The 26,198-nt window shown below is 42.8% G+C and overlaps 3 protein-coding genes and 1 long non-coding RNA gene across 5 annotated transcripts in view; 2 read left to right on the forward strand and 2 right to left on the reverse strand.

The window, feature by feature from the left end:
• The window catches only part of PLEKHA8 (pleckstrin homology domain containing A8), a 31,206-nt gene extending 30,857 nt beyond the window's left edge, over window positions 1–349 (reverse strand). Inside the window, exon 1 of one of the 2 annotated variants that reach the window (XM_068207990.1) lies at window positions 194–349. In XM_068207990.1, coding sequence (XP_068064091.1) covers window positions 194–233 — 40 coding nt within the window. In that variant the 5' untranslated portion in view covers window positions 234–349. The remainder of the gene's footprint in view (window positions 1–193) is intronic. The other variant, XM_068207997.1, reaches the window with a different exon arrangement.
• A 440-nt stretch (window positions 350–789) lies between these two features.
• On the forward strand, window positions 790–8,386 carry FKBP14 (FKBP prolyl isomerase 14). The gene is made up of 4 exons (XM_068208020.1): window positions 790–1,118; window positions 3,718–3,869; window positions 6,562–6,689; window positions 7,957–8,386. The coding sequence occupies exons 1-4, from the start codon at window positions 913–915 to the stop codon at window positions 8,113–8,115; spliced, it is 645 nt and encodes a 214-aa protein (XP_068064121.1). The 5' UTR covers window positions 790–912; the 3' UTR covers window positions 8,116–8,386.
• A 7,956-nt stretch (window positions 8,387–16,342) lies between these two features.
• LOC137484203 (uncharacterized) lies at window positions 16,343–19,904 on the reverse strand. The gene is made up of 2 exons (XR_011004778.1): window positions 19,789–19,904; window positions 16,343–17,624 (listed from the first exon to the last, which is right to left on the reverse strand). It is a non-coding gene; the product is annotated as an uncharacterized lncRNA (long non-coding RNA).
• A 750-nt stretch (window positions 19,905–20,654) lies between these two features.
• SCRN1 (secernin 1) overlaps window positions 20,655–26,198 on the forward strand; it is a 36,989-nt gene continuing 31,445 nt past the window's right edge. The window contains exon 1 of the mRNA XM_068208007.1: window positions 20,655–20,766. The gene's annotated coding sequence lies outside the window, so the exon portion shown is untranslated. The remainder of the gene's footprint in view (window positions 20,767–26,198) is intronic.

The raw sequence follows: 26,198 nt of genomic DNA on the forward strand, positions 1-26,198 counted from the left end.
GCAGCGGGATAAACGCCGGGCAGTGACAAGAAGGCAGCGCCGGGGCTGCTCCCCTGCATGGCGGGGTCAAGGGGCAGCGCTGACCCGCGCCCAGCAAGCACAGTGAAGAATACATGTATGTACTTGTATAAATACATACACGAGAAGATGACGGCGCCCGTCCCGCAGAGGCTGAGCACCGGCAGGAACTCACCGCTCAGGTAGTTGGTCCACTTGTACAGGACCCCCTCCATGCCGGCCGGCCCCCGGCCCCATGCAGCGCGGCCGCCCCCCGGCGGGGTCACGCCGCCCGCCGCCGCCCGCGCTCCGCCGCGCCGCCGCCACACAGCGCCATCGCGGGGGGGCGCGCGCCCCGCCCGGCCCGCGCCGCGCCCGCCCCCTGCCGCCGCCGCCGCCACGCTCCCAGCGCAGGGAGCGCCGCAGCCGCACAGCCTCGGCACGGCCCCGCGGCGCTACGTCAGCGCAACCCGCGCTGTGAATCCCGGCCCGCGTGACAGGCGGGCGGGGGGGGCAGGCGCGGAATGCCCAGAGCAGGTGGCCTCTCGCGGCCAATCGGAACGCGCTCTCGCTGCGGCCGCCGCCCAATCAACGGCCGGCAGCGGCCGGCTCTATTGTGCGCGCGCTCCGCGGGGCCGCCCCGCTCGCCGGCGCTCCCGGAGCGCCCGGCCCGCCCAACCCCCTCGGCTGCTCGGGCCTGCCGATTGGATGGGCTGAGGGACGGACGGGGGGCGCGCCCAATGGGCGACAGCTCCTCCTGAGCTCGCCCTGCGCGGAGCCAATCAGCGAGCGCGATGCCGGTGCCGGGCCGTCGGGAGCCGGGCTGGCAGCGGTGCGCGCCGCTGCCACGTCGGACGGGCCGGCCGGGCTCGGGGCGCGGGATGGCGGCACGGTGAGGGGAGCGAGGCGGCGGCGATGGCGGCGGTGCTGCTGCTGTGCTCCGCCCTGCTGTGCGCGGCGCTGGGCTGCGCGGGCGCGGCGCTGATCCCCCCCGCGGCCGACGTGAAAGTGGAGGTGCTGCACAAGCCTTTCCTCTGCCACAGGAGGACCAAGTGGGGGGACATGATGCTGGTTCACTACGAGGGCTACTTGGAGAGGGACGGCTCCATGTTTCACTCGACGTAAGTGAGCGGCGCGTCTTCTCCGAGCGAGCTGCTGGCTGAGCTTGAGTGGGGAAATATATGTATGTGTGTATGTATATATATATAAAATAGAATCACAGAATGCCTTGAATTGGAAGTGACTTTAAAGACTCCTTGACCCTTCCACTAGCTCAAGTTGCTCAGAGCAGCCCCGCCCGACGCGCCTTTAAACGCTGCCCAGGTTGCTCAGAGCCCCATCCAGCCGGGCCTTGAACACCTCCAGGAATGAGTTATCAGCAAATTCCCTGGGCAGCCTCTTCCAGTGGCTTACCACCCTCACAGTAAAGAACTTCTTTCGAATATCTAATCTGAGCCTACTCTCAGATTAAAGCCATCATTCCTTGTCCTGTCACTACATGCCCTTTTAAATGGTCTCTCTCCATCTTGTAGGCTCCCTTAAGGTACTGGAAAGGTGCAATTGGGTCACCCTGGAGCTTTCACTTTACCAGGCTGAACAATCCCAGTTCTTTCAGCCTTTCCTCATAGGTGAGGCGCTGCTCCATCCCTCCAACAATCTTGATGTGCCTTCTCTGGACTCGCTATAGATGATCTCTTCTGGTCGTGCTTTCCTGAATCCAGACCTCTCACAGGGGTCCACAATCCATCTGCAAATAGTTCTGTGAGGAGCATTTTGTCAGGGGCAAGTGATTTTTTGGTTGGTTGGATTTTTACACCTCTGCCCCCAAATGCCCAAAACTTGTGTTTACTTGTTTGCAAGGAAACAAAAGCAATGCATGAATGCCTTATTTGTTTTGGGATAAAAGAGCTTAAATAACACGGCATAAACTTGTCATTGGGGCCCCTGCCACTGTTCTCAGAAAGCAGTGTCTCACAATGCTGTACAAGATGAACACCAGCGGCAAGGCTAATCTCCTTTCCCAAGGTTATAACATAAATCTTACTTAGCATTTGTTTTCTGGTTAGTCTGTAGGAAGTAGAGCCATGTAGTATGTCTTAAAAGATGGGGGTTTTACTCATGGAGCACCTATCCTGTGTGGGATGGCTGAGAGAACTGGCATTGTTCAGTCTGGAAAAGAAGAGGTTTTGAGGTGACCTAATTGTGGCTTTCCACTACCTGAAGAAAGATGGAGAGAGACTTTATACAAGGGCAGGTAGTGACAGAACAAGGGGGAACGGCTTCAAACTTAGAGAGAGCAGGTTTAGGTTGGTTTATTAGAAAGAAATTTTTTTACTCTGAGGATGGTGAGACACTGGAACAGGTTGCCCAGGCAAGTTGTTGACAGCCTATTCCTGGAGGTGTTCAAGGCCAGCTTGGATGGGGCTCCGAGAGCCTGGTCCAATTGAAGGTGTCCCAGCTCATGGCACAGGGGGATTGGAACTGGATGATCTTTAAGGTCCCTTCCAATCCAAACCATTCTGTGATTCTATGATTTAGGTGCAGGTTTTGGTATTTAATCTCAACTGTTTAATAGGTCTTGTGCTACGGATACATTTTTGTTTGGTTTATAAAGCAAACTGTTAGTTAAAAAAAAAAAAAAGGAAAAATGTGTCCCTCCTCTAGCGGCAGCACAATCACAGCTTTTCATTATTCTTTACCTGCCCCCGACCAGACAAGTCAACATACCAGAGCCACAGAAATGCAAATAGGAGGAAGAGCCAGAAATTCGAGGGAGACTACTAAGAGCCTGCAACGACTTGCTAATGCTGGATGTCCTGTAAAACATCAACGAAGTGTTAATAGTGGGAGACAGCAAAATACTTAAGTCTCTGCAGGCTGCCTGAAGGCAATTTTTTTATATTAAAAAAAAAAAAAGAAAAAAAAGACAGTTTTGCATGTTTATGCTCTTGCAGACGATTCGACTAAAATCTCACTAATTTTCTCTTGTAGTTAACCTGCCTCTTTAAAAGGACTTCTAGTGACACACTAAAGTTTTTGCTGCTGACTAACTTTTGTAAGTGTTCTGTTTTCTTCTTAAACACCTCTCCTGCATGACTAGTAAATAGAGCTTTCAAATTCCTTGTCTGTTAGTGGAGTGAAAGTAGTCCGGGTTGTACCATCTGGTTAAATCAGAAAAGGGTCGTGTCTCCCAAATCTAAAGTTGAATGTTTTGCATGCATTTGTTTCTAGTTTTTTCTAGACTGTTATGTAGTTGTTTTGTTGATTTTTTTTTTTTCCTCAGTGGCTTCTTTTGAAAGAGATGAGGCTGATTCTTCTAAGCATGTTAAAATGTATATTGCTAGGATGACCATGGTGGTCTGTGATTTGCAATTTACGATGGCCTTTACTGTAGATTTTTAAGAAAAATGCCCTTCTAGTCTGATCAGTTTCCAAGTGGAAGTAGGTGGTCAGGGAAGTGAAGATTTGGGTTGGTTAGTGTTGTCATAAGCACAAAAGGTGGTAAAATGTTGTTTTACTTCTTTCCACATCCCAAGGAAGCTTGTCATGCAAAGCATAAGTTTTAAAGACTTTGAAAGTGTAGGTCTTTCATTTAAGAGGTGTCAGGGTGTTGAGTGGTGCTGTGTTTTTAACTATTTCTCTACATGATGAGCATATTCCATCGGCCCTTTGTGGGACTTGATGTTTAAATACGAAGTGTTTTATTCCTTTCTTTTCCAGTCACAAGCATAACAATGGTCAACCTATGTGGTTTACACTTGGCATAAGGGAAGCTCTCAAAGGCTGGGACAGAGGGTTGAAGGACATGTGTGTGGGAGAGAAACGGAAGCTGACTATTCCACCAGCCCTTGCTTATGGAAAAGAAGGGAAAGGTAAAACATGTGAAGCACTGCCCTTGCTCTAATTGTTTCTAATCTCTGTACTTTACTATTATTCTTGGCCTAAGAGGTTAGCAAGCTTTCAAGCTTTCCAGGTTGATTCCGTTAAAGAAGAAAAATTGAGGGGGTCAAGTGCTCTTTCTCATAAATTCGTTTCCTGCAGTAATATCCATTAAGTGGCTATGTTGTGAATGCAGGAAAAAAAAACCGCCAGAAACTGATGGTAGCTGCTGTGCTGTATGTTCTAAGTCTTTTCTCTTAGTGCTGTGCTCAACAGTGCCCTCCTTTGTCTTTTTTTTTTAGTTTGTTTTTTTTCTCCCTTCTTTTACAGTCAAGTGGAGGTGGTTGCTTAGGTGACAGTTGGCTTTTTGGCTGTTGGATCTGGTTTTGTGGTAATACTTAATGAATGTGCATGTGCAAGACTCATTTTTGCTTTCAGGTTTCTTTTAGAACCCTAAGAAGCTCCCTGTACTGCTGCCTAACCAGTTCTTTGATGATACAGTAAGAAGTGACCGTCTATTTCTCCATACAGGGACATAATTCTTTTCCTCTTACAGCTATTTTCAGTTTGGGCAGTGGTCCCTGTTATCCACAGTAAGATGTACATGGGCAGTCACGTTGTCACTTACTGAAAATGTACTGACTGCTGTAGAGACAGGTATAAACATCTCAACCTGTCTACTACTGAGGGTGTTTGGGGCTTTTCCTTTCAAATAGTTCAGGATTCCTTTTAACAGGAGGGCCAGATTTGGAATAGGCAGTTATACAAGTGACAGCTTGAATGGTTCTATTTCTGCTTTATGGATTTGTTTTAGTTAACTTTTTTTTTGAGCAATTATTATGAATATTTCTGTCATGACAAGAGTTGCAACAAATGACCTATGGTAGTGCAGGGTTCCAAAGCAGAAAGGATAAATGTCTAGAAACATACAGTCCATCCTGCTGATGTTCTCTCCCATCACTATGAGACTGTTTTGGGAATGAGGACTGTTTGCATGTCTGTGTCTTCTGGCAAGTAGGGCTGCACACAGGCTTGGGACTCCATATTACCTCGTGCCAGTTAGTATTCATACCTACAGCAGACTTCATATCCTCCTTTATTAAATATACTTGTTTAAAACATATTTTTCTAGAAGCTCTGGTTTAGGATTCAAGGTACAGTATTAGAAGTAATCATGTTTCTTGTTAGAGAACAGGAACTTTGTGGTCCTCATTTAATTGTCTTTATGCAGGGCTTAGCTGTAAAATTTTCCACAAAAAGATGAAATGCTGCAGAGCTCATGCAGTCATCACAGGCCTAATTGTTTGATTAATATGTAAAGCACTGTAGTTATTCTTCAAAGACTTGCAAGCCTCACCTCTGTGTTTAGTGCAAGAAGGTTAAACAGCTAAACACTGCTAACTGCTGTAAGAAATTACTTGCTTTAGGAAGACTTTGAAATATTTGAGCATAATTATGTTGCTGTTTTCAAGTGATGCCCTTGAAGACAGAATTATTTCATTTTAATTTCATTTTCTTCAAATGCACATAATTTCACTAACCTCCCACCTTGGTTGCTGTCTGACTCATCATTTGAGTCAGATGCCTTTTTCTGTAAGACTCAAAAAATTACCTGTGTTCCAAACCCTAAACAGGACACTGTGCCCTGTATTTCTGAAGATTCTGCACATTTATTCATTCCAGAAATCTACAAGCCTGTTTGTTGCTGCAGGTCAGGGTGTATTTAACACCATAGCTCCAAAGTGGTAGATGTGGATTATTTTTCTCTGTGTTCTCAAGGCACAGAAATACTTTTTTGGGTGCTGCCATCCAATATAAAGATTTATTTGGTCCTGTTCAACCTCTCTCTATATAAAGGAGCAAAGTGATGTGCTAAAAGGTCTTTGACAGTAGCTTCAGCCATCTGCATGAGGGCATGTCACATCTCTGTCAAAGCCAGTGCCTGATAAACTGAAATCCTTGAGGTGAGGTGGCATGGGGAATTGCTCTGTGGCACTACTAGGAAGTTACTAATCTGTTCACCTACATCAAAAATAATGATGTGGTAACACATGCCTTGTGATCAGGCTTGGGTACTTAGTTTCTGCTGTGTGCTTAGAAATAGCTCAGTGCTTTGTGCCCTGAGTCCAGAGATTGCTGTGGGAAACCAGCATCATCCCTGGCCTTCTTTCTCTGCAAAAAAGTTTTTCCAGTGGCAAAACAGCAGATACAAGGTATCAGCTGGCAGTAGAGAGGAATATGGGGGCTGATGGGACATCCAGAGGACTAAATTCTCCCTTCCTGCTGCCCTGTACATTAGTCTTGGCTGTAGCCTGTCTGACTGTACAGTCTCCTTTACTGTTTTCCAGTTTATCTGGCTCTGGCCATGAAAGAAGAAAGATTCAAGAACACTGTTTGATAAACTTGTGATGGTAATTGCTGAATAAGAGCTTGCATCAACACCTACTAGTCTCCAACAAAACTAGTTGCATGTAAAGTTGCAATTATGCTGTAAGGGCTGCTCAACAGTCCAGGCTACAGGCTGAGATGGTTGTGGTCATCACTTTTAAAGATACTTATCCTTACTAGTTCAAACTGCAGGATGCTTTGAAATGACTAGGCTTGCTGGAACATTGCTCTGATACATGTGGCTTTTGTGAGGCATTGAATATATAGTTGGTTTTAACTTTTCTCCATTTTGGGCAGGAAAAATTCCACCTGAGAGCACACTGATTTTCAACATTGACCTTCTAGAAATTAGAAATGGACCAAGGTCTCATGAGTCATTCCAAGAGATGGATCTTAATGATGACTGGAAACTATCCAAGCAAGAGGTGAGTGGGTTATCCTTCTCTTGTGAGCAAATCTAACAGGGTGGGAGAGTGGAAAAGAATGCACATCTATGCTGAACTGCTCTGAGCCCTGCATCCTAGTGAAAATTCTGGACTGGAGGTTCAAATGGAGCCTTGGTAAGCTGAGGATAGACATGTGACTCATGTGCTGCACACTTATGGAAGACTTGGATAAAGAAAAGCATCTTAGAAATAAAACCAGACTTTTTGGATTTAATTGCTGATTTATTAATAAACTGGGATTTCTTCTTCTGTAGGGCAATCCTACTTCATAGCATTCACTCTGTGAAGGACATGTATTCAGCATTATTCACCATCTGTTTGCCTCCCATTTTCAAACTTCTGCTTTTTCAGCAATAGTGATCCATGGGAAGCTAGTGCAAACATGGAGCTCTTTTTGGTACCAGTTTACCAGACTCAGAAGGCTAATTAATCATTTGTACTATGCATCAGACAGTGTCATTGTGTAATGTCTGCATATTAGGAATGTAAGCAATAACCCTAACAAATCCCAGAGACTGAAGTGACTGAAACAGACCTGAAACATGGCCCGTGGTTCTTATACAAGTGGTATCTGTTTAATAGATGAGTATGATGTATTGTTATTTTTGTAGAAGGCTCTGCGATTCAGAACACTTGGGATCTCCATAGTTAAACCTTAAAACTGTATTAAAAGCAATCTGATGTTGTTGAAAACACTGCTTACCATTGCTATCTAGCTTAATGTAAGTAAGTGTTCCAGTGGTCTGTTTAAAACCTGCCTTGGGTCTTCATCCTTAAAAATTTTGAGATATTTAGAAATTTTTTAATGTATTTCCCAATGGAGCAACAAACCCTGAGATTGTGAACAGATTTCTGTATATATCTGGGGTGGCTGTTTACAAGTATTGGGTTGTCAGGGTGCTAGAATGTGGAAAAGCTATCTGGTAGCTAATAACTTCTGCCCAGCTATTTTTACTTTACTGTACAGACATCAGAAGACAGGCTGTCCTGACTCATTTTGAGAGTCAGATACCAATAAAGGTATGGCAACAGCTTTGCTAGTTTTACTGTCACTTCTATCACTAAAGACCCTTCATTCAAAGAGACTGCAGAATCAGTTAGACAAATATTATTCTGGCAGTGGCATAGGAGGGGAGGTATCTGTTATCTAATACCACCATCCTGAGCATAGCGTCCCTCTGTTATGCAGCAGAAATCAACTCTTTCATAAGACTGAAAATGTTCACTCTCACCTTTTGTCTAACAGGTGAAAATTTACTTGAAGAAAGAATTTGAAAAGCATGGAGCAGTGGTAAATGACACCCAGCATGATGCTTTGGTTGAAGACATATTTGATAAAGAGGATGAAGACAGTGATGGGTTTATATCTGCAAGGGAATTCACGTACAAGCATGATGAGCTGTAGAAAGAAAATAGTGGCATAATTTTTTTTTGCCACAAGTAGCGGTGACTTAGACTGTCTGGTTCTCGTGTCATCTTAATTCTGTGTTTCAGAATTGACAATTGCTGTTGGCAAAGAAACACTTTGTTTATATAAAAGAGAATTTCTGTTCATTATGTACAAATGTTTTAAACTATTTTAAAGTGTGAAAATGTACCTCCTCTTATACAGCAAAGTCTTGCACATCAGTGTTTTTAAAATTTTGTATTAAATTATTTTTCAGAAATGAAGCAAACTTTCCATTTTATCATTCATTATGAAAATCAAAATGCAGTTCAGTGACTTTCCGTGATTTGTTTGTGTGCCAATATCACTTTCAGCAGCTACCTTATGTATTACTTGTAGTCTGTGGCTTAATTACTTGACCTTCCTTCTTGAGTGTCACTGCTTAAAAAGCAGTTTGCTGACCTTGAATTTTTTTCCTGCAGATTTTTAAAAGATGTAGTAGGAGGCATCAGCTTATCTCTATACGGCTGAGAAACTGATACAAAGCTGAATGAGAAGAATGATTATCATGTGCTGATTTTGCCCTTCTAAAGGGAGAGTGTTACCACCCATGCCAATAATTGTTTGCATTTTTCATTAAATTTTGTGAACAAAGCGGGAGTTAAATGTCAGACTTCTACTGCCAGCAACGTTCTAGGAAACAGCTGTAATTTGGAAAGCAGCAAGTTGTGCTGCAGTGCAGATGTGGTGTCCTTTAAGTGTACACACACATTTGTTTTGAAACTCAGACTTGGCATTCATCAGAAAAGCTCTTACCTTTCTCTCACAGTTTGAGGGGGATCTAAGCCAAATCTTACAAGTCTGAAGTTTTTCCTCTGCAGAAGAGAGTGTACTGACAGGAGGATCAGTATGGTCTGAAGAACAGTTTCCATGGGCTTGTAGGCTTTGCAGCTGTGTGAGTTGCAGAATTTGTTTCCTTGCCCTTTTGCAGCATTTTTTCACAAGTAGCACACAAGTGATAGAAATTTTAAATAAAAAAGGGAATTTTTAGGAAAAAAGAGGTGTGAGGTAGGTGTTGTGGTGCTGTGTCTGAACAGAGGTAGAGATCATTAGGATTTCAAACACAAAATTGGAGTTCAAAAAACTTTTTGGAAAAGAAGAAATATTTTGCAATTGTCCATGCTTTCTTATATGAGAGGGCAAGCTATTTCAGGGACAGAATTTATCCTGACATCACTAACCCATGGGTCTATGAACACAGCATTGTACTTGAAAATTGTTGCCCAAAGCTATGTAAGGACGCAAAGCAAATGCAGTCGTATGAAAGTGCGATTGCTGCATTGCACTAACCCTTAACTACCGCGAGCTGCTTTCAAGGCTCTCAGTGCTGCAGGTGTGTTAGATGTTTCCCTGCCATCTAGTGTTGCAACTGAGGATTAGAGGACTGCTTCGTTGAACTGAGCTCAGCTGCAGAGGGGCGTGTAGAGAGGCCTGCTAATAGTGATAACCGGGGGAAAAGAAAAGTTGTAAGGGAGAGTATACAGTGCTGGGCTGTTCTGTTTTGGTTTTCTTCCTGCATCTGACGTTTTGTGGGTGATGTTCTAAGTGACAGGGAATTGCAACCATGTAATTTGTTTTCAGTAACCTTAGGTCTTTTTCCTCAGTGATTGCCATCTGCTTTTTTTCAACCCAATAAAACTTTTGCTTCTATGGCTGTGAGTTTCAGTAAAATAGTGTAGGAAAATGTTTCCCTTCTGTTTTAGGCTCATTTCATGCCCTTACTCTTTTATTATGAAGAAATCTTGAATAGTCATTACCTATTTAGCTGTTCTTACTGTTAATGATTTTGCGTATTGATTTTTTTTACTCATCACTTACAAAAAATCAAGCTTGCCTGACTTCAGTTTGGCCAAGGCTGGTTGTCTTGATTTCCTCTACAGTCACCAGAGCACTGGGCAGCTGGGAGCAGCTCATTGCACGTATGTTTATCTTGTATTGAGATAGCTGCCTTACCAAATAGAGTCTTTCTCTGTTGACTTTGTGGGGAACCTAGAGAATTATAGCCTAGGCCAAGGGAGGATAACAGGATATGAAGTTGATCTTTAAGCCAGTCTTGCCTAGATGTGGGGACTGGCAGGTACCCAACCAACCGAAGGGGAAATACTGTGTGTGTGTGTGTGTGTGTGTGTGTGTGTGTGTGTGCTGCTGGGAAGAGCAGAACTGAGACTTTCATTGGGTCTGAGAGGGTTTTAGATCATTGTTTGCAGTGTTTAGCATGTTCTCAAAACATCTAGTTCAGGAATGAAAGCATAAAAGCATGGAATAGAAATTGCCCATGTTACTGACCTAATACATTAAAAGTTAAGATTAAATAATGGGGTACCAATATGTGACTCCAGTAAGGGCCAGTTGTTTCTTTTGTATTAAATAGGAGTTTATAGTCAGTGACTGCTGTGAAATGTACATAGGCATAATCTTCTGCTTGGATTTTTAAACCATTTCATTAAAATATCTTTCAGTGAGCATATATTTGTTAATGCCAGCAGAGTGTTAAAGCTGCAAGACCAAGATGCCTCATTTGGTGTTGTGTATAGGTTTATGCCAAATGACAGTATGGTTTTTCTTAGTAATTTTCTTGAGAGCTGTGTTAAATTCTAAAATTGAACTGAAAATGGTTTTTTTAAAGTGCAGAATCAGCAGCAGATTTGAGAAGTCACTTCAACTTGATTATCATTTTCTACTGTTAAAAGTCCTCCTGTGAAGATGAAAGGCTTTCTTAGGTAGAAATAGCACTGGCTGTTTTAACCTCGATTGCATTTGCTTTTTAATCCACAGGGCAAACTGCTGCAGTGCCAGCAGGAGCCAGCCAACAACCTGCAGGACACCAGAGGCAGGTAGCTGCCTGTCCCCCAAAGTGGGGAGGAGTACTGGAACTTCAGCGGCACTCAGGAACATTTTGGCTGGCTTATGCGTGAAATAAGGTGTATTTCCCCTGAAGAAACAAACCCTCACTCTGCATATCTCTAAAACATGGCACCTGAAAAACTGGAGAGGGTTCAAAACAGAGTACTTTTCTTCTGCATCCTATAGCCTACTTCAAACATTTCTTGTTGGTTTGTGGTTATTTGGGAAAATATATGGTGATGTTTTTTAGAGCTGCAGCCTGTCATTCACAGCCAGTACCTAACAATTACAGTGGGAGTTGTTGCATTCTGTAGGTACAGAACCAGCCTTCAGAGCACATTTTATTTGGAAATTCTTGATATGCAATGCAATGACACAAGAAAGCTTTTGGCAAAGATTCAGGAATGGTACTTTAGTCTGAAATGGTTTTTTAAGTTTTCTTTTTTGAGATAAACTGACAAGGCAAACAGAATTAATCACTTTATTTCGTCTTAAATCTTTTCAGTAACTTATGTCATAGAATTATAGAATAATTTATTTTGGAAAAGACCCTAAGATCATCCAATCCAACTGTTAACCCAGCACTGCCAAGTCCACCACTCAATCATGTCTGAGTGCCACATCTATGTGTCTTTTGAATACCTGCAGGTGTTTCAGTGGTTCCTCTACCACATTCCTGGGTGACCTCTCCCAGTGCTTGACAACCCTTTACATGAAGAAATTTTTCCTAACATCCCAACTAAACCTCCCCTGGTACAACTTGGGAATGTTTTGTTTTGTCCTGTGCCTTGTTCCCTGGGAGAAAAGCTCTACCCTCACCTCGCTCATAACCTCTTGTCAGGCAGCTGTAGAGAGTGAAAAGGTTTTCCCCCATCAGTCTCCTTTTCTCTGGGCTAAACACTCCCAGCTCCCTCAGCCACTCCTCATCAGACTTGTGGTCCAGATCCTTGAGCAGCTTCATTCCCTTTTCTGGATGCACTCCAGCACCTCAGTGTCTGCTAGCGAGAGGCCCAAAACTGAACACAGGGTTTGAGCTGCAGCCTCACCAGGGCCGAGTGCAGGGGGACAATCACTGCCCTGGTCCTGCTGGCCACACTGCTGCTGATCCAAGCAAGGCTCCCATTGGCCTATTTGGCCACCTGGGCACACACTGGCTCATGTTCAGCTGCTGTTGACCAGCACCCCCAGGTCCTTCCCCCAGTGCTTTCCAGGCACTCTGCCCCAGCCTGTAGCACTGCCCGGGGATGATGTGACCCAGCCCTTGGGGGTTTGACCTCATTCAGTTGGACTCAGCCCATTCATCCAGGCTGTCCAGATCCCTCTGTAGGGCATGTCCTTGTGCTGCCAGGAACATCCCAAGCATAGAGTGTGTTTTGGTGTTTTGGCGAGCACGATATGTTAAGAGAGTCATAAAATTGCAGTGTTAAGTACATATTGAACAAATTGTTGCCATAATTTCTTCTTCATAATATCTTGAATGAAAGTGATACATATTTGCTATCCTGAGTACTTTGGTGTAAAAAATAGGTGGTACAAGTTGGCCCTTAAATTACCTTTGTCGTACATGTTCTCCACATCCCATCATTTATGCTGTTAGATAAAGTGTTCTATCCCTTGATGCAGAAATCCTAGTTTCTGATGCAGGTGAGTACCAGCAGGATTGAGAAAGCTCACTCTTTTGGGGCATATGGGAAAAGACACAAAGCTACAGAAAATGTCAGAGAGTGGAATTATGTAGAGTGATGTGAGAAATGCAAAACGATTTTCTTCCCTAGATCTTTTGGTATCTGGTTACTTGGAAGAAAGAGCACTGGCAGCCACTGATGTAGGGACTGCAAGTAATGAGGCTAGTTCCTGTTTTGACTTTGATTAGAAACTACTGCTTTGGGCAGTTCCTATATGGAGTTTAAGGCAAAATTTAAATTCACACATCCAAGGTTTGTTAAAGAGTTTTCAGAATAGGTATGTTGAGTTTACTTCTTGAAAATACATTGGCCTCATCATAGAGTTTTTGCAAAAACCCCCAAAACACAGCCCAAAACACACTACCCCAAACCTCTTAATTTGTCTTCAATGCTGAATTGTTTTTAGTAACAGGAAATAAATCAAAACTGCTTATATTTGTATAATCCTGGATAATTTATATCCTCTTGAAAGTTAATCGTAATGCTTACATTCTGTGTCCTAGTTTTCTCCTGGTTCATAGGAAAAACAACTCTGACAAAATAAAGATCTTTCTTTAGCTATACTGCTTCTGTTTTCATGCCTGTGCTTGATTATGTCAACAGTTTCACACAAGAAATATAATTGACAATCTCAGTGGGAGGCTGTATAGGGACAAGAACTTGGTTATCATCTCTTCCAGCCTGGAGGGGATTCAGATGGAGGCTCCTACTGCATCACATTTCTTCCTCCTGGGAATTTTTGTTCCAAAAAAAGGTTGGTTTAGCTAGGGGTTGTACCTGGTCAGAGAACATGTGGTATTTCTGTTGAATCACGTAAAAAAAGTAGGAGCTTGGCTTATCTGAGAAAATTGCCATGACAGATGAAAGTTTGAAACATAGCAGGTAAATAATTGTAGGCTTGTAAATCCTTGTAGGCTTGAGTTTGTCCAAAGGGTTAATTTTTTTTTTTTTACTTTTTCTTTTCTTTTCTTTTCTTATAACTGCTTTGCATCTCCATTACGTTAACAAGGATGAATCCACTTTTAAATATCAGGATCTGGCTGCAGAAATCCAGTGGAGCCAACTCTCAGAGCTCCCCAAATCCTAGCTATGTTTTCCTCTAAAAAAATCTGAGGCTGATGCTAACTATCATTAAGAGCTGCTCTTCATTTTAGACACGATGCGTCTAATTTCTAGTTTGTGTCATGACCTGCATAAGGAGATTAAATGATGCAGGATAATTGATTCCTCATCTGGGATTCAGACTGGAAGCATTAAATCAATCCTGTCCTCTTTCATGTTATTGCCATCAAAATTTCTTGAAAGCAGTATGTTTCCTCTTCTGCCACTTTCCCTGAGTAGTGAACTAGACAATACCTATTTCTCCTGTTTGTTTGGCCTGCACTCTCTCTGGGAGTAAATAGCAGAGTTTAGCTCTGATCTCTTTAATCTGCTGGGATATCTCTTTAGAGAATAGGTTTTCATTCCACAAATGCAATACAAAATGGTTTTGGTGAACCTGTGTCCATCTCTGGGTATGGACTAATTGTAGTTGAAAGAAAATCATGACCTGCTGGATTTTACTCGTATCAACACTGACCACAATACTTAAGAGAGACAAGACTGGTGGTGTTTCTTCATTTTTAGAGAAGGTGAGAATTAGCCTTTGCATCAAGTATCTCAGCCCTTATGTGCCATCATGTCTGTACTGCTGTTGTCACTACCAGCAGCTGGGCTAAATCAAACCTGGGCTTCACATGTTCACGTGGACATCGTGCTGTGCAGTGCACTCTTACCAGAATAAATCATGCTGACTCCATTTTCTTCATGCGGGAAAAGCCGAATCTTTACTCAGATCACTTATTTTATAGAGTTTCCACAGACTTCGTGTGCAACACCTATTGGCTGGTTGTTGTCTTACTACTTCATTTATTGGTCAGAAGGTGATTTGTGTGTATGTGCTAAGGTTCAGGTTGTTTGCATTTTTCTTTTGTGGCTTTTCATGGAACAGATCTAATGTTTATGCAGGTGCACTTATTTTTCACTCAAGAATAGGTTGTTTTGTTAATGAACTAATCATACCGATTGTTTTTTGCATGGGAACTTGCAAAGTACTAGCTGCACGTAGAAGAAATGACAGGCTAGCTATTGATTTAACAGAGCAGGCCTGATTTTATGAGACCTTTCTTTTATAATTTTTCTACCTGTCTGCAACACACTCTGATGTAATCCAACACTCCACCGCTGCAAAACAGTCTGAAGCAAAGCTCCCAGCCACGTGGCGCTCACCTTGCAGCTGACAAACGAGCACCATCTGCAGTGGGAGCATGTATGGAGCAGAAGCAGCCAATGCCAATGCCTTTAGTACCAGATTCTGCCCCTGCCAACCCGAGCCAAGCTCAGCTCAGCAGGGCACCTTTTGAAAAAGCTACAACCTGCACCCATGCAGTGCTGGGCTGTGTGGGCTGGGCTCTAGGGCACCAGTTCTGCTCTGCCAGACCTCTGCTGACTTTGGACTTTCACACTTGGTTTCCCGAGCAGGCAGCTGTCAGTGGGATGTGTCAGAGCCTCAGGACAGACTGGAGTGGCACCAGGCAGGCTCGTGCTGTCACACCACTTCTTCACACCAGTAAAGCTACAGGCAGGCTTGGAGAAAACACCAGAGCCCTCGGGCTGGCAGGGAATAGCAGAGAAGATAAGCAGGGGAATATCTCTCTGTACCATTCACTCTTTCTTGGCTGATATCCACAGCAAATATGAGGAAGTTTAAAAACTCCTGGGTAATTTATTATTTACATTTCTCTGTTAAAATGTGTACATAATGTGCAATCCGCATGAAACACAATTCAGTGTGAGCTTTGTAATTTTGCCCATCTATTAACTACTATTGAAGTTGTTAACTACTATTCCAGTTGTACCTTGTGGATAAGGCCATTTATGTAAACATGGGCTCTTTCATGACAGAGATCATCAGTTGTGAACATTTTAGAAAACACATTTTTCCTACCCTTTTGGACGTACAGGAGCCAAAAATACTTTTTTAATTTTAGTTAGAAATGTTTCTGTTATCAGTGATCACTTCCCACCTTGCAGCTATCTACCCCTTCCATGAATAAGGAAAACTGCTTAATCATGGAGTTTTTGGGGTCAGAACTCCTTGAAGGCATGATGCAAAAAACCAAAACAAAACTCTCCAAGTTTTAAGTCTCCTGGAAAATGCTGCAGTAAAAACATCTGTAGCCCAGGAAGGACATGCCACTGCTCACAGTCCCCCATGAATGATGTGTATGGGAGGAGGGAAAAGGTTGCTGACACATGCATAACTTTTAGGAGTACTCAGCAGACCTGTTGCTATGGATACTAACCAGAGCCTCCCCTGAATGAGTGCTATTTGCACTGCACCAGATGGCTGATAAATCACACAGGGGAGTTTGCTGTCCCTTGTATTACTGTCCGATCTTTTCTCCAAGTGCTATGATTTAATTTGCAGCAACTCGCACAGAGATTATTTAGTCATGGCACACTAATGTAGACATGAAACTGCTGCAGGTGTGCAGTCACTTTAATGAACTCCTGTACCACCCGCATAACACCAAAAATGTATTTTGTCTTATGTATTGATGTTCACGTTGTTGCAATTTGATGAACAATGCTAAGCTGAGGAAAAAGCCTATGCCTGAATTTTAATATAATTTTAATAACATAGTTACTGTAGCACATTTATTCAAGAGGGAAGTGAGATGCTTTTTGCAGTTCATCGGCCTGCCACAAGTATTTCTGTACAGGCAGCATCAAAAACCATGAAGCATAGATGAAGATTAAACACGCTCATTGCATAAGAAAGTAATGCTTTTGCCTCTGTATTTTCTGCTACTTCATTGTCATTACTGCCTTACCCTCTCAGGATGACAGTCCACCTGCCTGGACTATTTATTATTATGAGTCTTTAGCTATTGTCAAGTGCTTTAGCCTCATTGTTAAAAGTGGCATTCTGACACATTAAAAAAAACAATAATAATAAGTGTGTCTTGAGATACACTTTAGAGTTACAAACATAAATATCCTGTCACAGATTTCTGTGAAGTAAAATAAGAAAAACTACAAAATTCATGAAAACAAAGCAAGAGACTGATGATTTTGATACAACATTACTCCAGAAGTAGGCAACCTTCTTGACTGGGCAATGGAGCAGCTTGGTTGTGTGGTTCAGTGCTGTTGTGCCTAACAGGTTTCTGGACACTGAGAGTAACTGCAGCATGCCTGGAGTCCTTGCAGCACTCTGTCCCTGTCACACTGAGGAGTCGTGTTCTGTTCTGTCACTTGTGTAATGGGGATATGAATCACCTTCTGTGGTGCATGAGTAAGAGCTCAGCATCTAAGCCTGCCGTTGTGCCTACAGTCACATTTTATGTACAGCTGCAGTCATTTCCATAGATTAAACTTCAATGGCATAATTGGATAAAGAGGCTGCAGCCAGGATTTCTCCTATCTTTTTCATTTTGAACATTCACAGAGCTCTTTATTTTACATCATAATCTAGCCCCTGCCATCCTTTTTCTTTGTTATGGATGGAAGCTACCTTTAGTGTGGGAGAATTACTCTCAATTCTCTGGTCCAGTCTTCTGACTATATAAAAATACCCCAAAACACCCAAGTGCCATTGATATTTAGGTTCATTCTATGACATCAGTTGAATTTACTGGCCTATGATGTAACTGTCATCTAAAGTCTGATAGGCATTTTCAATGTGACTTACTCTTCTGTATATAAGGAGGTTTTTTTCTTCCTGTAACTCACTGTAAGAGGAATCAATAAAGTTTAGTGGGATGCCTTCATGGGTATAGGCTTATATTGCCTTTAGCAATCAAGTACATTTCTCCTGAATAACCTGAGCTCATCTGATTTTTAGGTACTCCAAATCAGTGTTCCACCAGAAAAAAACACAACTAAGATGGTGCCCTGAAATCATAAAAATGAATACCAACAAAAAGCTTTTCTTGGCTGTACTACCTTTCCACCAAAATCTACCATTTTAAGCCTATTAATATAGTTTCAACACTTAGATGGTATTTTCTACCATCTACATTAAGCCAACTTCTCTCCTAAACACAATTTATTGAGAAAATTAGTCCCATCCATTGTATGTCTGCATGGCTGCTGACTTGAATTTGCAGTGGAAAGTATTTTGGAAATGATGAAACAAAGACTAGTGCTGTAGTCTTGATAATTTTGGGGTACAAGTTCTGCTGAATTAGCTTTGATCTTCAACTAAGGAGGTGGTTAAAGAAAAACAAAAACCCACTGTAACTTAAGCTGTATATTGTAGTGTCTGCCTTTTGTTCTCTTCCTTTCACATATAAAACATGGAAGAAATATTCTTTGAAATTCTCTTTCCTAAAGAGGTGTCCTTTCTGCTCTTCCTCCTTGATTTTGCATCCCATTGGAAAACAACCCTTTACAGGAGAAAAAAACATTTATAAAATCAATACATTCTGCTGTTATGTTTTTAAAAAGGAAATAATCAATAGATAAGCATTGTGGCTTTGTCCTAATTATTACAATTTTGTATTTTCTGTTTACGCAGCAATCTCCATTCAAAGACTTTAAAGATGCAGCTCTGAATAAATGTTCTCCCCATTTCTTGTGTGAGGTAATTTAATTACTGTGAGGCTACAAGATTTATCCAGAGCCAAGCAGCAAGCTTATGGCAGAACAACATACACCCTAGGCTCTCTCGATTCCCAGTACTGTGCTCTAACCACTCATCCTTGCTGCTTTACACAGTTTAAGCAGTTCTTGCTGCTTTAGACAGCTTACAGAGAAAGGAAGCATCAAGGGTTTCTGTGTTGACAGTATGTAATCATTCTGTAGACAGTCTAATAATTCTTAGGTAGATTATACTCAGTCATAATCATCTCCAGTGTAATTAGAGAAAAGACTTAGTCATCTAAGTGAGCATAATATAGGTAATATAAGTGGTGTGTTATAGGATATAATCTCAACCCATTTCTAAATTGCACCTGCTCTTTTCATCAGCTGTCTTTCTGATTCTAAGAAGCAAGCTGCCTGTGACGCAGTTCATCCTTCTTGTAACTCCAGAGCAAGGAATTTGGGTTGCTATGTTCAACTAAACTTGTTACAATTAAATTGGTATAAAGTCCACAGCTTTTCAGTGATTCAGATCACTCTTCAATCATGTATCCTAAGCAGGAGATATACAGTCTTTTCCTGCTGTAAAACACATTGAAATGTAGTTCTGATGGCAGCAAAACTGGTATCAGAGGAAAACAAAGGTCTTGCTTCAAATATATAATGGAAACCCTTAAGAGTATGAAGGGCTTCCATGTTGCTAATGATCAGCCCTGTTTTTTAATCAAAAGTAGTCCTTATTGAGGTTACTGACATACCCCCGAAAGGTGCAATGCCACAGTGTTTCACATTCGCTGAGACTGGGAACACCAAACTATTTTCTCTCTTAGTTATATAATGAAGCTGCAACTTTTGGTCTGCATTTAAGTTTGACAGCAGCAGTGTCCAATGCTTATCCACAATTTCTGAACAGATGCAGACCCGTGGTACTATTTGTGGTGATGAGAGGAAATTCTTTTCGGTGCACAGAGTTTCAGAATTTTTCCTTCTATATTTTCTTTAAATGTAAGATCCCATATGCAGATTCTGTTTGGCTTTTTGTTTCCTCTTTAGCCAGGTTACTAAACCAGATCTTCTGATCTAACAGGCAGTGCGATATTTAAGTGGTATGGCTTTACCAACCTAACATACTTGCTTTTTCTGCTCTCATGGTGAAATACTCTAGTTTGTAATGCTGCTTAATATCTCTACTGGCTCATCCTTGCCTCTCCAACCTTTTCCCCTGCTTCCTTTTAACCTTCCTATCTTCCCATCAAACATACTTGGCAGTCTCTTCTGCACACTAAATGTCTGGTTTAAGGCAGGAATTGGTGGAATGTGCAGCAAGGTTCTTCTCCTTGAAGACAGAGATAGAAACAAAAAGGTGCTGCCTTATACCAGCACCATGTAACCATATGTGTTAGGCCATATTTAGCATTTTAACCATTTATACAGGGACCTGCATGATTATACTTAGCAGTTAAACTATTTTTACCTCTGCATGGAGGCACAGCTTGTGTGCTGAGGATGGAGCACAGAGGACAGCCCCATTTGGGCAAGTTTGGCAAAGAGAGCAGGCCATCTGCTCCACATATCATGGCTGAGGGATGCAGGCTGTGAATGGGGCCCCTCCTCAGAGGGACAGTGGCTACTGCTTTGCTTTAGGCCTGCTGGTGCTGCTGCATCCAAAGAGCTGGAGGTTCTCCAGCTGAGAGCTGCTGGAGGGACAGGAGCCCACTATGACACTTCACATGTAGCTGCAGGGAATTCCTCCGTCATGAAACATAGAATCACAGAATTAATTAGGTTGGAAAAGGTCTCCAAGATCACTGAGTCCAACATTTGACTGACCACCTCTTTGTCAACTAGACCCCGGTGCTAAATTTTGTTTCTTGAACACTTCCAGGGATGGCAACTTCACCACTACTCTGGGCAGCCCATTGCAATCTTTACCTACACTTTTCTTGAGGATACTTCTGATGAGGTCATCTCTTCAGCTTTGCAAAGTTTGGAGAACTCCTTATGCAGTGGTTTGACTGGTTAATGAGGTAGCAGCCATATTTTAAACCACCCACTTCACTTCCTAGACTTATCTCTGTGCGAGACAGAGGAACGCAAGTTAGCCATAAGACTAAAACTGAATAAAAAAGCCCCTTCTCCTCAATACGGACTGAGGGATAACGCGCCGAACGTTGGTGGCACTCCGCAGCATCGCCGAACGGGGCCGGGTGGGAAGGGACCACAGTGGGGCATGTGCCCCAGGGCCATCCCAAAGCACGCGGCACGGGCCCGTGCTGTCCTCACGGTTCGTGGCTATCGGCGGTGCGGCAGCGGCCGCAGCACGGTGGCAGCCGCGCCCTCCGCCGCCGCCGGCCGGGACTCGGGCGCGGAGCGTGCGGCGGCGGCGGCTGCGCGCGCAGGGGGCGGGGGCCGGGGCGCCGAGCGGAGCGGGAGGAGCGGGAGCGGCGCTCAGGTACGGGAGCGGTGCCGGCAGCGCCGCGGGGCAGGGCGGCACCTCCCCATCGTCTCCCCATCACCTCTCCGTCACCTCCCCGTCCCCTTCCTCCTCGGAGCGGCGCGGCCGGGCTAGCGTGTTACTTGTCGGCGCGGGGGAAAGTGTCGGGATCCGCGGGCAGCGACCTTCCCGGCGGGACTCGCCCCGCCAGCGCCGGGCGGCGGCGGTGGACGGGGAGGGAAGCAAGGAGGCGGGGAGGCAAAGAGGGATGTAGGGAGGCAAAGAAGGAGGGAGCCGTGGAGGACGGCGCGGGAGGGGTCCAGCGGGGATGTCGCGGGAGGATGGCGCAGAGCCGCTTTCCCGGAGTCGGTGCGGGCGATGTCCCCCGGCCGCTCCGCGCACCTGCTCCGCGCTGGCGGGAGGCACCGCGCCGCCGGGCGGGGTCCGCGGGCCTCCCGTACCGTGGCTGCGCCGCCGCCTCCCCCGGCCCGGCGGTGCGGGGAGGACTCAGTGCTGGGAGCTGGCATCAGCAGACGCTGTCCCCGGCTGTCCTTTGCCTTCCCGTTTGAAGCAAGGCTCTCCGGCCTCTCGTCCTCGCTGCCTGCGCTCTCTATTCGCTGCTGTTTTCCCTTCTGCTCTTTAAGGACCCGGCGAGGGTTGTTTCCCCCATCTTTTTCTTGAAGGTGCCTTTTCACATGGTCACCTTGAAACCTAGATGCCTTCATGTGCCTTTTTAAGCATACTGGTACACCCAGGTAGGTATGTGCTGGTTTCACTCACTGATGAGCAGATATACCTTCTTGCAGGTAGGTATATCCTACAAACTGACATCTCTATTTGTGCTACTATAATAATGCTATAGGCTATGATTAATCTGCCTTAAAAAGAAAATTCTCCAGTACTGATAATTAAAGGGGAAATAAATCGTATTAAAGCAGATTCTCAAACAGAAGACAGCTTAGGGCCTTGATTCTATGAAAGCACATGCTTGTAAATCTATCTCTACGAAAAAGTGTCACAGAAATGAGAAAAGCCATCCATACCTGTAAGGTAGGAAACTTTAATAAATCCAGAGAAAATATTGTGCTGTAGTAAACTTGGTAAATTTTGTGAGGCAAACTATGTGTCTATGCTAACTAGTTTAAAAGATAATAAATACATGAACTTGTGAGAAGCAGAGCTACTGGCTCATTTGGTTATAGGCTACTAAAGTTTCAGCTATTGCTGTTTTAGAATTAGTGATTTAAGGCACCTCCAAACGTGCTGTTTTGTTCATAATATGCACTCTAAATCTTCCAGCTAGGCAAAACAAAATCTTGAAAACCCTCCAATCATATTCTCCTTAGGAAATAGATCTCTGTGACACAGGACTTTCAGCTTTTTGAGGTGAACTGACACTGAAATTAACTTAAACCATTTTATAATGCTGTGGACTTTTGCAAGTAGCTTATGTCCCAGAGCTTACAGAAACAGTCTCAAAATGCAGGTGTTGTATTGAGGCAAATGTGGTGAATGAAAATCCATCATTGGTATCAGTCAGTTTTGTCCTCCCCAGGAAGTATTTTTGATGCTTAGAGCTTGAGATTTTTAAAGGTCTCTTCCAGTTTTGAAAGACATTTGTAATTTTATTGTTTTGTTTTGTATGGCATGATTTAAGCTCCATTTATTTACTTGTGCCAAGGTTGGTATCTTTGGTAAAGGGTGCTGAATTTGGCTCTCCACCCTCTCCTTCAGAAGTCATCAATTGTGGATGCTTTATGCAGCTTGTATGTTGGAAAGTTTGCTAGATGTTCAAAGCTTCTAGTAAGAATTTCTTTATTATGAATTTGAAGAGTTGTGAAGATGGACATTGTCCCCACAGTGTATTTTTCCCTTTGCTGTAAATTCAGCAGATTGAGAAACAGAATTGCTACCCAGACCTGCCTCTCTGTGAAGTCTCCAAATGCCTGATTTCTGACAACGTGCTGCGTTACATCCTAACGTTAGCAAACTCTTATGGATAGTGTTGCGACACTTTCTGATTTTTAGGGTATATTTAAAACTACAGGGAGACTCCCAGCAAGCTACTTTGATGCTTTTTATTTTGCGCCTTGTTGACATAACAGTGTTGCTAATGTGAAATGACGAGCAGTCAGTGCGCATTAGGCAGCTGTGTGAGGAGCTGGGCAGCCTCCCTTGTGCAGGGATGGAGACCCGGCGGGAGCGCAAAACGCGATTGCGCTGCCTCGTTACGAGCAGCAAATCTGCACAGCCAAGAGTTATGCAGCAGCTATGTTAGAAACTTCTCGTTGCGAACTTGGGTGTTATACAAAGATGCTTTAGATGCCAGCAGCTTCTAAAAAGGGTCTCTGCCCCAGTGACAGAAGCAAGAAAACAGATGCTTCTCTACAAAATGGAGAGAAATACAAATATGACCTTAAACTCCAGGCTGGGATAAGAGCCACAAAAGGGATAGAGTTCTGTGACTGCTTGGAGACTTAATTAAGAGCACCGACACCCACTCAGTGAAAAGTCTGTATAAATAATGAATTTTCCCTGTATGTGCAGCCTGTGATGGAAATGAGTCTGAAATCTGTTGTCTTCTGGATGACTGACCCTGATTTGTTTTTAAATAGAACTATGTTTCCATTAACATAATTCAGATTACGTGGGGCAAAAAATAAGATCCTGTCTTATTTTGAAAGATGCCTGCTTTGAAAGCAGGGGCATACTTTGGACAAGGGTGTATTACAGAATTAAAATAGAACTGGTTGGTCAAGGGATTGTGAACTTTTATAACAGCTCACCATTTGTTAGGACTTATAATGCTGAAGAATTTTAGAATGCTCATTTGATGGCCACTACCTGATTTGTTTTTAGACAGTCTAAAGCAATCTGGCAGCTGTTGGCAGGAATATTCCAAATTTTCCTACATACAGCAAGAGAAATATTTTCAGTTCCTTCCAGGCCCATTATGCATTTGTTCAGTTAAATGACTGAAGGGAGCATACAGCTTAGTAAAGCTTTGAAGTGCAACTTGATTTTATGCCTGTGTAGGGAATTGCTATGTCTCATAATTCAAAAATAAAAGTAAATTTACTGGAGAAAAAGGCCATCCCAAATCCTTGACTCAAAGTTGGACCATTTTGAGTGAATTCCTGAGAAGTTTTCAGCATGTAGTTAATGTAAAAAAAAAAAGTCTAGAGCATGGCTTGCTAAATTTCAGCTGCTGATCAAACTCCTCTTGGATATCTTGTCAGGGACAGACACAATCACAGCCGGATGTGGCACCTTCAAGCAGTAAATTGGCATCATCATCCATTGGTAGTTAGGAAAGAGTCAGACAATTTGAATTAGGTCTGATGAAATGTCCAAACGATAGGGACACAGGGATCTGCCCTGGTTTTGTGCTTTATATTCAGGAACAGTCTTTGCTTTCTAATTTCTTAATACATGCAACCTTCTTCTTGCCTGATAAGTCATGCATTAAAACTATCCAAATTGTCAATTAAAAAAAAAAAAACAAAAAACTTTCAGTGTTTTCTTAGATAGGAACAGTATTATTATTGTGCCTTTCAGTTTGCTGTCTTTGTCCTCTGCCTGCAGCTGAATGAATTTTGCTTTTCTTTTCTGTTTTTGGAAGCACTGCTTTTCTGCAGGGTGCACAGATCACATGTCTCTATGTGCATAAGTTGCTGGGCTTGATTTGTAAATGGAAATACAAGCTTGTCTCTGGCACAAGAAACATCTTAATTTGATTAAGTTAAAATAGAGGTTGTAAAGCAGCAACTAAGCCCTGAACTGAGTTTTCACAATTGTAACAGACCTTTCTTTTACCACACCATTAAAAATATGGCAGAGTTGAGAATAAATGATGCATGGCCCATTCCATATACTTTTCCTTTCCTAATGAGACAGCCATGATCCAAATCTGAGGACCCTTGTTCATATGCTGGCTCTCTGATTTTTATTGTTAATGCTTCTTGCAGATTAGTTCACTTACTCTTTCTGTTTGCAATGAAAACCATTTATTGAAATCTTTAAATGTTACTGAAATAGTTCAGCAATATTAGCACAGTTGGGTTTCTGTTTTATAAAAGCACAAAATATAGTGGGGAATAGTCATCCTTTAATACACAAAACCACATTATATGTCTTCATGAAAGGTTTAATGTGCTCTCTGGACCTTAAAAGCAGCTCAAATCTCTTTTGTAAGATAAATATTAAAGAAAATGCTGTCATCACCAAAATGTAGTCCAAACATAGCAGCAAGGAGTTTAGCAGCCTGTATTTCTGCAGCCTAAAGAACCTGTTAAAGACCAGCTTTAATCTGAAGAAACCAAAGAAGTGAGGGGGAAGGATCAGGCTATATGATCAATAAAACTGATGTTCTGACCAAACTACTGTGGAGGTCTGAGACGAAACCCTAGTGTTAACACTACCAGACTTGTTTTTGTGGACACCTGTGCTGTCTTGAAAGCATTATGTTGATTGTGACCAGCATTAATAATGGTACTATTAATCTAAAACATTAATAATGGTAATATTAATCTAGGACAATCTCAGGTGTGCTTGAAAAATTGGGAATTAGGAGAGGTTTATTCTTCACCCTCTACAACACTTTGATCATGTCTGAGCTTCAGAGAGCTTGACAGTTATACGAACAAAGCTCTGGAAGACAAGCAAGAAAATGTTTGAAAGATGAGTCTTTGTGATGTATCTATGGAACCTCACTGAGGTGAATGAAAGCAAGGTGTGCTGTTCCTTGCTCCATCCTTGCTTGCTGGCATATCTATGCTGAGTAATGAACACAGCATTTATGCTCCTGGGTGAAGGTTTGGCCTCATCAAGCTGAAGTTTTGCCAGCTTCTGAGTCAAATCAATACAAGGCAGATTTTACAGCTGAATGCTACTCATCACAGCATGAGGTGAATGCTCTTCTGGTGTCACTGCTGACTGCTTGGTCTCACTGAAGCTTAATATCCTTAATATCTGCTTGAGCGTTGCTTCAGTTTCTTGCGAAGAGGATCTGCATTGGTGGCAGCTGACTTATCATGTATCACCTTTTATTTTATACATGATAATGACTAGATATTATTAAATTTTGAGCAAGAGACCATATTGTGTAGAAAACAACTTCTGCATAGTGTGTTAGGGGCAGAACTATTTGTAGATGTAGATCACTTAAAATGTCTTAAATGGTGTGTTGCTGGAAAGAACTTGCTCTGCACAGGAATAGCACCTTCAGAAATTTGTCATCTGGTATAAATCTTAATTTAGATTAACAATAACTACTAATTAACATTTTGGAAACTTGTGTTAAACGCAAAGGGGTTTTATATGTGATGTTAGTGTCATCTCTAGCTTTCCCTGAGAAAAAGTTGCAGGGCATTAAGTGAACAGCAATTAAAAGACAAGTGTGAAGAGCAAATATTGGTTTAGTTCAATAAACATGAGTTAAATGTCAAGAC

Source organism: Anomalospiza imberbis, chromosome 1 (assembly GCF_031753505.1).
Source record: "Anomalospiza imberbis isolate Cuckoo-Finch-1a 21T00152 chromosome 1, ASM3175350v1, whole genome shotgun sequence".
Taxonomy (NCBI): Eukaryota; Metazoa; Chordata; class Aves; order Passeriformes; family Viduidae; genus Anomalospiza; species Anomalospiza imberbis.

Bases quoted from the DNA above. Each gene is read 5' to 3' on its own strand.
- FKBP14 (XM_068208020.1), top strand. From the start codon at position 913: ATGGCGGCGGTGCTGCTGCTGTGCTCCGCCCTGCTGTGCGCGGCGCTG. The intron at 3,870-6,561 runs GTAAAACATGTG...CATTTTGGGCAG, and splicing joins TTATGGAAAAGAAGGGAAAG to GAAAAATTCCACCTGAGAGC. The intron at 6,690-7,956 runs GTGAGTGGGTTA...TTTGTCTAACAG, and splicing joins GGAAACTATCCAAGCAAGAG to GTGAAAATTTACTTGAAGAA.